Source organism: Crassostrea angulata, chromosome 9, assembly GCF_025612915.1.
Source record: "Crassostrea angulata isolate pt1a10 chromosome 9, ASM2561291v2, whole genome shotgun sequence".
NCBI classification, from domain to species: Eukaryota; Metazoa; Mollusca; class Bivalvia; order Ostreida; family Ostreidae; genus Magallana; species Magallana angulata.
Window position 1 is genome coordinate 1723646 of NC_069119.1, and position 11913 is coordinate 1735558.

General features: G+C 35.1%; 1 protein-coding gene across 1 annotated transcript; it reads left to right on the forward strand.

The window, feature by feature from the left end:
• The first annotated feature begins 802 nt into the window (after positions 1-802).
• On the forward strand, positions 803-11658 carry LOC128163207 (uncharacterized). Its single transcript, XM_052826753.1, has 5 exons — positions 803-1071; positions 2051-2183; positions 8673-8778; positions 8962-9232; positions 10443-11658. The coding sequence occupies exons 1-5, from the start codon at positions 803-805 to the stop codon at positions 11302-11304; spliced, it is 1641 nt and encodes a 546-aa protein (XP_052682713.1). The 3' UTR covers positions 11305-11658.
• The last annotated feature ends 255 nt before the right edge of the window (positions 11659-11913 follow it).

Here is an 11913-nt window from a genome sequence, read left to right on the forward strand (position 1 = left end):
TACAACACACATACTTTAAACTTCAATAAAGACAAGACCTTTGGAAATTAAAACTATGTGAAAACGAGAAAAAGTATTCTCTTTTTTATCAAATGCTTAAACCCAGAGTAATGTTGTTTATTCCAACTCATTAAAAAACAAGCACCCCCCCCCCCCCCCCTCCCAAGAAAACTCTCAGAGCACTCGCTTAAAAATACTTCCCAGAGCAAAATGTTGCTGCTTTTATAATTATTTTATCATCATTTAAATTGATGAAAAAACCTTTTTGAATACTACACTGCAAACACATGTACTTCGTACACGTGCAATGAATTACAAAGTAATAAAAAAACAATGTCTTATGTTTTGGAAAATTGTCAAAAATTAATATTTATAGTCAATACTAGTAAAGCCTTGGTTACTTTTATGTTAATATTTCCTGATTTGATTATTATGTTCTTTCAAGTTTAAATCAAGATGTCTGTGTAGACGAACGCATGGTTGGCTTTAAAGACAGGTATCAGTTAAAGCAGTATATTTCCAACAAGAAAGCCCACCGATGGGGTATAAAGCTCTGGATGTTGTCAGACTCTATCACCGGGTACATGCATCACATCAATGTTTACAAAGGAAGAAGGAATGAACGCCATAGTCCCTATGGACAAGTATCTTGTCCTTTAATGCGCGCTTTTGTTAAACATTTTGGTTATATCTTATTTCAATAAAATGCAAAAGTATTTGTAGCTAATTTAAATCCCAGAAATGATATGAAAAGCATCCTGCTAATGGTAATAAGGAATTTCCTTAGGGTTATCAGGCCGTGATGGATCCGATGGAACCTCACTTTTACAAGGATCACCACGTCACTTATGAGAGCTTTTTCACAAGCCCTGCTCTCGTCTACGACCTTCTGGATAAGCGGTCTCACAGTACCGGCACGGTCATCAACACTCGAAAGGGGATGCCTTCCAGTTTCAAAACCACACCAATTCAGAAGGGAGAGATTCGCGTGAAAACACGAGGTGGAGTCATGGCAATTCTTTGGGCAGACAAAAGAGTTGTTTCATTAGTAACTACAACCGGTTCCCCACGGTACGTATTTAGATTTGATTCACCACGGCGTCGTTTGACGGTTAAAACGCCCCCCCTCCCCCTTTCTCTGCAATATCTATAATTCTAATGAAAAATATTATTTGCAACGGATTTGCTCAGACAACAAATGGCAAAGGACGAGACATCTCTATATCAGCAGTTCTTGAAAAATACTACCACACAATGGGAGGAGTCGATCTCGGGGACAAATTAATTCTACAGTTTGAACCCTCATACCGAGAAGTCATTTGTTATATATTTTTTAAACATTATTAGCACTTGAAGATTACCAATTTTTTTTATATTTTTTTCTTAATCAAGCTTGGCTGTTTAATAATCAACGAAAATCCCTTTAAAAATTCCGGAAATCAGATGAATTTTTCGGATTTTACAATATTGCGCTTGCGCATAACATTCACGCTAAATCACGGGAGGCTCTTTAGTTTTTGTTTCCAGAATTGCACATGTGCATGGATAAATTCAGAAGCGATGTTACAAATACGTGTAAAATTTCATTGAACATTTGTCATATATATATATATATAAATTAAACTGTTTTAGTGTTGATGGTACACTAAGAATCGCAAACATATAGGTTAACTTATTTAAGATTAAGAAATTTGAAGGTAAATTGTAGAAACCTCATCAAGATTCGAATTCATGACTTGTACAGATTCATAGTAAGAGCTCTGACCCATTGTGTTACACTGTTAGCTAATAATTTTGAGAAAAAAAAATTACTTGATTTTATTGTTTATTTCGACAGGAAGTATGTCACGATATAGAGGTGTCCCATACCACCATAAACATTTCAGAATTGTTTTTCAGTTAACACATTCATTTGCTACCGCGACACTTTCCTGGTTCAACAAAAAATGAACCATTTAAAATTCCATCAGCAACTCTGCTAGGAATTGATAGGGGGATACAGACAGGGTAGCAGAAACATACAGATGAGACTGGTGCCTGTACAACACAGAACCTTAGCGAGGCTCATCGAGAGGCATTTTCCGTCCGTCATTCCAGAAGGGAAAAGGAAGAAGTGCGTGGTGTGTGCTGGAAATGACCGTTTCAGAAAAACACGCATCCAGTGGTGGTGTCAAGACTGTGAAGTGGGGCTGTGTGTCGACTGCTGCTTTAGGCTTTACCACACCCGCATTCATTTCAAATAAATGACCAAAATAGAGAAATAATGGGACTGTGCAAAAGGGAAAATGAAAAGGAGAGAGAGAGAGAGAAAAAAAAATTGTTGAAAACAAGTATCTTTAGCTATTGCTCTCTAAATGTTCTAATAATTTGTAAAATATTGCATCTATTATACGATTGATTTTTATTGCATTTTGAATACAAAAAGATTTGGAAGATTTAAACGAAATACAGACGTTATATACGTTATTCTCATATGTCGACTTTAACTTACTTCTCTGCTTACGTTGAAAAAATGTAAGTTAACTACCGGATAAAATTGTTTACTTATATATAATAGACATAAAAATAGGTATGATGAAATATTGAATTTTTTTAAAGTTTACTTTTGGTAGAGTAATAAATACAGTATTGGTGTGCAAATGTTATGAAATAAGCAGGTGCGACTTTTTAGGGTGCAATTCGACGTCCCGTTTTACCGCATTACTTAACGTTGACGTCACTTTATGACAAGAATGACGTTAAACACGTTACTGGCTATCGGCGTTGAAAGGGTTAAAGCTGAGTACCTAAATAAATCATTAAATTGCAAGGGCATACACTCACCTGATCCTGACAAACTTTAACATGTAAATTTGAAATATGCTATATAACTTAAAAACTTCTACGATCCTTGTAAAATCTTACAAATTAATTATTTTTTAATTAATTTAACCCTCTGACCTTCAAAATTAATCAACATATGCATTATAAATTACGGTTTCTAGTAACAAATAATGTTATCTTAAAAAGTTAGCAACGTTTTTTAAAATCTACGATATAACATCAAGTTATTTTATAATTCAGTTATGAATTTTGACATGATTATGCCCTTGCAATATTGAATTTTTTAAAAAACCACAAATACATCTGCTTGTACCATGCTACTGCCATAACACGTGACCACTATGAACAATAAATATTGTACTGTTATATATATATATATATATATATATATATATATATATATATATATATATATATATATATATATATATTAGAAATATGTTGCATTTGGGTGAATGTTATTGATTTTAAAAAAGGACATGCCAGTGGAAAAAAGTATACGTGTTTTTAATCACCAAAATTTGCCGATACTTTTAATGGCCGCCTTAACTGTAATGCGCCTCAACAACTGTAATTTCAGTCAGTTCTATGATTGTTAAACTCCCTGAAATTGATTAACAAAATCGCACCAGACGTAGGATAATTCGAGGTACAGCAAAATGTAGAAGGACAATTGAAAAGCTTAATGAGGAAAACAGAAACCTGAATCGCAGAGTTAAGACAATATCTAAACGATATCAGCGCCTTTTGACTCAAACCAAAAATGCTAAAACTCTAAAAAAGAATTAGTCAACTTGGCGACTGGAAAGCAAGTCCTGACACCGAGGAAAGGAACCACTACATAGATCAGGGAAGAGGATTTGACGCCAAGAAATATTCAGCGGAAGCTGCTTTGAGCAAATATTTTAACAGATAAACTGAAAGGTGCATGGAAAGAAAATAGAATCAAACAGAATCTTTCTCGGGAAAGTGGTTGAAGAAGAACAGAATGAGAAAATGTGCTGGTGGTTGCATCACAAAACAAATGTTTTGTTCGAAGGAAATCAACACTTTACCAAATATTCAGAAAAAAGTACAAGCAAGAGAAACCCCGCATAAGATAGCTATTAAATTCCTAAAAAGGGACGACAATAGTCGTATGATGCTAGGTAAAAACGACAGGAAGAAAGCTGAAAATAGACACACGCAAAAACAAGTTTGCATCAGAAACATCTGAAAAAATATCACTAGCCACAGTTTGTCGTTTAAGGCCCAATTATATTTGCTTGACAAAATTCATTTTCCGAAATACATGTTTATGCCAAAAACATCATAACATGACCCTGGCTTCAAAGAACATGAAATATGTGGGAGCTAAAATCCCGTCAAGCCCTGACGAGTTTGCCAGACTATTAAAGGAAAATATCATCAACTTTAATAAAATTGGTTCCGATATAAACGTTGAAATGGTCAAGTATGAACAGTGGAAGAGAGTTAAAATGCTAAACGGGAAAAGAGAACAAAGATCATAGAAAAAGAGATAACGAAAGAAGATTTTATAACTGCCATACAGATTCAAATTGGTGAATTCCAAGAACACGTTGCAAGGGTGAAACTTCAATAAAAAGCTCTGCACAATCTAAAGAAGAACTTAATTCAAGGACACGCCATCGTCCAGATGGATTTTGCTAAAAATTTACTCTGCAGAAGAAGTACACAGTACATACTGAAATTTGTCTGCAGTTACTCTCCACCCAGTAGTTACTTTCTACAGAGCAGAGGTTGGAACACTGACACACGATAATTATGTTTTCGTGTCGGATGATTTAGCTCACAATTTTGGAACAGTGTTCGCAATTCTAGATTAGCTGATGCCAAAGAAAGTCCCGTTTTTTGAAAACTGTCCATTACTAGACTTACAGCCCCAGTTCTCAGTTTCTTTTACATCGTTTCGGACCACGAACATGTGTTTGGAGTAAATGACGTCTGAAACTTCTTCGAATCAGGACATGGCAAAGGTTCGTGCGACAGCATTGGCGAAACCTCCAAGCGAACAGCTGATCTTACCATTAAGCAGGGGAAAACAACTGTTTAAGATGCGTGTGATTATTTTGATAAAGTACAGCAATATCACACCATTGCTGAATATGTTTTTGTAAAGTCAGAAGATTGCACTACTAAGCGCGAAACAGAAATTAACCAAAACCTGCAGCCAATGAAAGAAACAATGCAAATCCATTGTGTGATTAGAATGGAGAAAGGTATGATAGCAACATCAACAACTTCGTGTTACTGTTCCGACTGCCTTGACGCAAAGTAACACAATACATCAGAAGCTTGTTTGTTAAAAAAACAATTCTAAGAAATATGGTTAGTGATTCAGTTGAGAATGAAACTGCAAATGAAACTGAGCATGAACAAATAGACAGAGGAAATGTTTTGGCAACAGCAGACAATTATCTTGATGAGAGTGAATTGACAAATTGGTCTTTGACGCTTGAATTGAAAGTTGACAATTACGTTGCTGCCTGCTACGATATAGACGGGTTTGTCGGAGAGATTCTTGAAATTGTCGAAGAAGATGACGAACTTCCCATTACCTTTTTGCAACCATAAAAGAAAACATTACCAGGAACGCGACCATTATACAAATGGTTAGTCAATCATGATAAGTTATGGTTAAAGACAAATGAAATTTTGTTTCACATCTCTGAACCTAGTAAGTGTGGCAGAAGTGGCAGCAGTTTTGAAATATCACTGGAAGATTTTTAATTAGTAACAGGAATTTTTACGTTGAAAATGATGACAAAATAAACCGTATTGTGTAACGTTTGCCGATTGTACCGTATATTACTTAACAAAAAAAAAAACAATCTGCATGAATATAATACATGTTATAGTCTGTCCCGAGTTATTTTTGCCGCACATTTCCCTATACTCTGTCCCAAGATATTTTGGATTCACGTTTGGACGATTTTTAATAAAAATACACTTACCTGTGAAAGAAGTGCAATTGAAATAGTTGAAAGGGATATTTTCCAAGATAATTTCATTGACACATTATCATCTTTCACTCGGAAAAATTCACAGGAACGAAAACAGATTCCTTACGGAGATTTATAATGGGGAATGTTTACATCTTTTCTCCATTCGGAATACACTCGGAATACATCGCGCAATATTTCAACGTTATCATCCGGGCTTGCTGCAATGCAAAATCTCCGTAGACATCACATTTTTTAGCATTGTATTGAAACCTGATAAGCTAACAGGGGCGTTTTGACTGAGAAATCTTGGAAATTTTTCGTACTTTTGAATGAACATCGTTTGAATCCCGAGGTATTTATAAATATCAAGCAATTAAGCAAAATGTGAATCCAAAATATCTTGGGACAGAGTATAAATAAATCGATGTTTATGAAAACACCAGGGTTAAAACCATATTTTTTCACTAGAAGGAAAAAATCCCAAGACATCTGCCATAAAGACGTTTCACAAAGTCAAACGTCTTAACTATACGATACAAAAATAAAACCTTACGGGGAATTAACATTGGAGAAAATGGCTGCCACTTCGGCCGGGGCCAGTTATTATTTAGATTTGTTCGTGGCTTTACGTATTGTTACGTTGATGACGTATATCTCCGTCACGCACGTTGCCGTTGTAACGCTTACTTTCGGAATATCTCTGTAATAGCCGTAATTTTTAACGCATCCGTACCGAGGATAACTTATACATGTATGTAGATATAGTCTGCTGTTTCGTCTCGTACAATTTATATTAACACTAACTTGAAGAAGACAAGATGCCTAAAACCAAAGGTGCAAAGGCTGTAAAGTCCATGGAGGTATAATTGCTTATGAATTTTATATCGTTGATTATTATACATATACAGCACAAGTTTGCAATGACTTCATTGTCTCTATAGGCTATAGAACCCGACTGTTTTATTTTTTTTTTATACTTTAGGCCTGGCAAGAATTATACTATTTATTCATATAAATGTATCTTCATGTTTCTCTAAACTTACCTTTTGAATGCACCTTTGTCACTAAAATTCCTTACATCCCAATAAACACAATGTAATCAAAGCAGACGAAATTGTCTGGAAGATATTTCACAAAACATCATATATTATCACTACTTTAAGAGTCACATGTGCAATAACATCACAAAGATTTAATTCCACCACAAAAGGGCACAGTTCTCTATGCTGTCTGCTTAAACTGATGTGATGTCACAAGAAATGGCCGTGACCTTTTCAACCATAAATAAACGGGTGCCATGTCATTTCAGACCCAGGTTAATTGTATCCGTATACATGTACAGAATACAATGAAGTCAGGAATTGCAAATTTTATATATAGCTGGTAATATCATGAGCCATTCACAACTTGCAATAATTCATATATAATAAAAAGATGTCTGTACTTTTGTTTTGTTTTTTAATTTATATACCGGTATATTTTTTTTTTTGGGGGGGGGGGGGGTACTGAAGTTGTGAATGGACAAAGTATATTTATTTAACATGTACTTAGATTTTTGATAATAAACCAATATGAGCTATTCACAACTTAATAATTTATTAAACAATAAGATGTTAATGTATGTAAAGTTGTGAATGGACAAAATCAATATGTTGATAAAACAGTATGAGCTATTCACAACTTGAGGACTATTTATATGTAAAGTTGTGAATGGACAAAATTAATATATTTGTTTTGATGTCTGATGATAAAACAATATGAGCTATTCACAACTGAACTTGATTACAAACATATTTTTTTATCAATGTTAAGTTGTGAACGGACAAACACTCCTACATGTTGTTTACCTCTGCATTTAATATTAATAGAATGTAAAAAGTAAATTCAAAAGGCTCAGTTGCATTAATGGTCGCCTGTAGAATGAAATGACAATTCAATAATTTATCATATATAGGATCTCTCATAATTTGCGATGGTATATGATTTTTATCCAACGAGTTGTGCTTTCTATCCCCTCGCCTTACAACGAGTTGGATAAAAATCATATACCTACAAATCATGAGAGATTCTTTTTATCACATGTTTTACCACGTCTTTTGTTAAACCGTTATCTTTTCTGTAAATATTTTAATTGTGAGCTGCACAACACATTTAATATAAGATGCAAATCTATGCATGACAAAAAAAAAATCATTGTAGAATGATAAACAAGCATATCATTTTCTAACATATTTATATCAATTTATGAAAAAATGAAACAGCTTTGTTTGCGCCACATCCATATCCCTACACTTTTCAAATGAATGTTTTTGTAAAAAATTTATTCTATGTCAATCATCCACCTGAAGCTACGTAATGTTTATTTATGACGTCACGTGGTGTAAGAACACACAGTGGAATAAAACATAAAATTTATTACATGAGTAATATCCACCATATATTGAGCTAAACATGTGATAAATATAAATATATCATATACACTTAAGTAAAATGAAAAAGACAGACCTAAAAAATAAAATACCTAAAGGGCTTAGATGATAAATTTGTTCATGTCTGACTGTAAAGTGTATTGTGATCACCCTATATTATCAAAAGAATGATTCCTCAATATTATTATTACTTATATTTACATATATTTTGATTTTCAGCAATTGTATGATTAAATATTAAAATAGTCATTGATGAAATGTATTGGAATAAGCCCTACATTTACGGTGACCTTAAAATATTGATTTTAAATTAGATTGTTGTATTGATTGACATTCATTTATTCCATAAGTCAACGGAATTTTCAGTTTAATGAGTTAAACTTGATCAGATGTACTTGTCTTGCAAATGTTTCAGTTATATATGAGATAAATTAATAACAAATGTCTTCTCCAGGTTGTAGACCTTTTAACAAAGGTTTATGAACAGTTTTCAATAGAAAGTCAGGAGGGAAGGGTAAAATACCTGCAAAATCCTCTGAAGAGATTATCAGTTGCTACAGGTAACAATGATTTTGTTTCGAATAGACAACTTTATTTCTGTAATGAAAATATCTAACATTAAAGTAAAGTACTTATAATTTTACAAATTATTTTGCATCTATATAAATCAACTGTATTTTGGTACACGGTACTAATAAATATATATCTACCATGATTACTGAAATCTATTTTTACATATTTAGGAATATCTGAGAAAACATTGAAGGGGAAAGTAGACCCTGATCCGGTCGAAATGGTGGTGGAGGACATGCAAGTTCTAGCTCCAAAGAAGAAACGCGGTCCCAGTAGAAAGCTTGATGACTTCGATGAAGACTATGTGAAGAGGACCATTCATGATATGCAGTTGAAGGGCCAGTACGTTTCCCTTCGTCGACTGTCAGATGTTCTAGTAGAAAGGGGAGTCAGGATCACTAAGACACCACTGGGGAGACTTGTGAAGGATCTTGGGTTCAAGTAAGCACTTTGTCATCATGCAAAGATGAAGATTCGCATGCTCTCTGTAAAATAAAAGATTTAATTACATTAGTGATAAAAGAAGCAGATTTGCAAGTGACACAGGTGATCTAAAACATAACATGGGACTGTTAAAGCTTAGCATAATTTACATGTACACTTGCAAATATTTATCTTGAACTTTATAAAGAGCAAAATGTTCTTTTTTGTCATGACATCATGTCAAGAAGGTATGTTATAATATATAATATGGATAAATTTCCAGAATAACAAGAGGCTCATGGGCCTATTCACTCACCTGAGCAACAATAAGCATGATAATATCAGCTTAATGGAGTCATAATACAAAATATCTGGACAATGTAATATATTACATGTAGATCCTGTTTAAATAACAATCCATTTTCCCGTTAGATATTTTTATGTTTATAATTAATTCACTATTCTAACAGGATGATGATTTGATAGTCATATCACATGTTGAGGATCAGAGTTCTCAACAAGATCCTAGACAATAGTTTATACATGGGATATAAACCTACATCAAACTCTGAACCCCTTGTGAGGCCAAAGAATTGTTCACAACTTTGAACCTACACTACCTGAAGATGCTTCCACATAAGTTTCAGCTTTCCTGGCTGATTAGGTTCTGAGAAGAAGATGTTTGAAGATTTACACTAAATATTCCTATGTAAAAATTCAACCCCCAATTGTGGCCCAACCCTACCCATGGGGGTCATGATTTTCACAACTTTGAACCTATACTACCCTGAGAATGCTTTTACATAAGTTTCAGCCGTCCTTGCCAAATGGTTCTTGAGAAGACGATTTTTGAAAATTTCTCCAAATTTTCCAATAATTCCCAATTATCTCCCTTTGAGAAAGGGCGTGATCCTTAATTTTCTCAACTTTGAATCCCCTTTGCCTAAGGGTGCTTTGTGCCAAGTTTGGTTAAAATTGGTCCAGTGGTTCTGGAGAAGATGTTGATGTTGAAATTGTGAAAAGTTTACAGATGAACAGACTGACAGACAGAGGGAGGACAGACAAAATGTGATCAGAAAAACTCCCTTGAGCTTTCAGCTAAGTGAGCTAATAAAAAGCTAGTAAAATTAGAAATGACAACCAAATTTCTTTTAGATGTAAGGTGAAATATGGAATGCACCTATAGTATTAAACTACATGTATTAAAATTGTCTGTTTTTATCTTCAGATTCTACAAAGCAGGTTCCAACCGACGTTACATCGGGGAGAGGAATGACATCGTAAGTATGCGACATACTTACCTGAGGTCCATTAGGAAGTTTAGAGAGGAGGGTCGTCCTATTGTGTATTTGGATGAGACTTGGTTGAACACCAATCATGTAGCGAGGGGAGATTGGGTGGACTGTCCTAGGACATCTACCTCTGCCTTTGAGGCACATCGTGGAGGTCATGGGCGTTTTGTCCCATCTGGGAAAGGCTCTCGTCTGATAATTGTGGATGCAGGTTCTTCGGCTGTGGGCATGATCCCAGGATCTGCCCTCATTTTCGAGTCGAAAACAGGCAACCAGGATTATCACGACGAGATGAACTCAGAAAACTTCACAAAGTGGTTCACTGAGCAGTTGCTCCCTAACCTACCGGCTAATTCAGTCATCGTGATGGATAATGCTTCCTATCACAGTCATCTGGATCCTGAGTCTAGGTGTCCAACTTCCTCGGCACCGAAGGCTGAGATCCAGTCTTGGCTTGATAGTAAAGGTATCCATTACAATCCGCGAATGATCAAGGCTGAATTGGTCACATTGGTGAAGCAGCATAAGCCTCGTCCTAAATATGTGATAGACGATTTGGCTTCACAGTCAGGTCACACTGTTTTGCATCTACCTCCCTATCATTGTGAGCTTAATCCTATCGAGTTGGTCTGGGCTGAATTAAAAAGTTTCGTCGCCAGGAGCAATGCCACATTTAAGAAAGAGAAAGTGAAGGAACTCTTTATTCAGGCTAGATCAACTTATGGGGTTGAGAAGAGGCGTAAGGTGGAGAGTCACGTGATAAGAGAGGTCGAAGAAAAACTGTGGAAACTCGACTGAGTCCAGGATGAGGAGGTTGCTCCTGTGGTCATAGACTTGACGGACTCGGAAGACAGTGACAGTGACATGGACACAGATTCTGGTGATGACGAAAATGACTCTGACTCTGACGAATCCATGGGCTTCGTTGAGGAGTCTGACGATGAAGTCACTTGTTGCATATGTGGTGATTACAATGCTCCTGGAAAGTCTCGAAAGATTGTTTGGGTTGAGTGTGAAGTGTGTAAGAGGTGGAGTCACCGCATATGTAACAAGCCCTCTCTAAAGTCAGGTAAGTGTGTCCAATGTTGGAACGCTTTGTATGGATTGAACACCGTTCCTTCATGAGCCTCCCCATGGTGCCTGGAGAACTGCTCCCCTTTAAAGGTAAAAGAAAGAAACCTAATCACTGATTTTCACCAAAGTTTCATAAATAAAAATCATTTTTTTAAAATGATATTCTACACTATACATGTAGTTAGATTAAATGTGTGGAAAGAAAATCTCTGAAAATGTCTTAATCAATATTTTAGGTAATGTATCATATCTTTTGTCATTTTAACAACAACAACACATCATTTGAAATATTTAAAATGTTGTGTCGAGTTAAATTAATCCAGATAGGAATCC

Excerpts from the sequence above, each read along its gene's own strand:
- LOC128163207 (XM_052826753.1), top strand. The coding sequence starts at position 803 with ATGGATCCGATGGAACCTCACTTTTACAAGGATCACCACGTCACTTAT. Across the intron at positions 1,072-2,050 it reads ACTACAACCGGTTCCCCACG|AACCTTAGCGAGGCTCATCG; the intron begins GTACGTATTTAG and ends TGTACAACACAG. Across the intron at positions 9,233-10,442 it reads GTGAAGGATCTTGGGTTCAA|ATTCTACAAAGCAGGTTCCA; the intron begins GTAAGCACTTTG and ends TTTTATCTTCAG.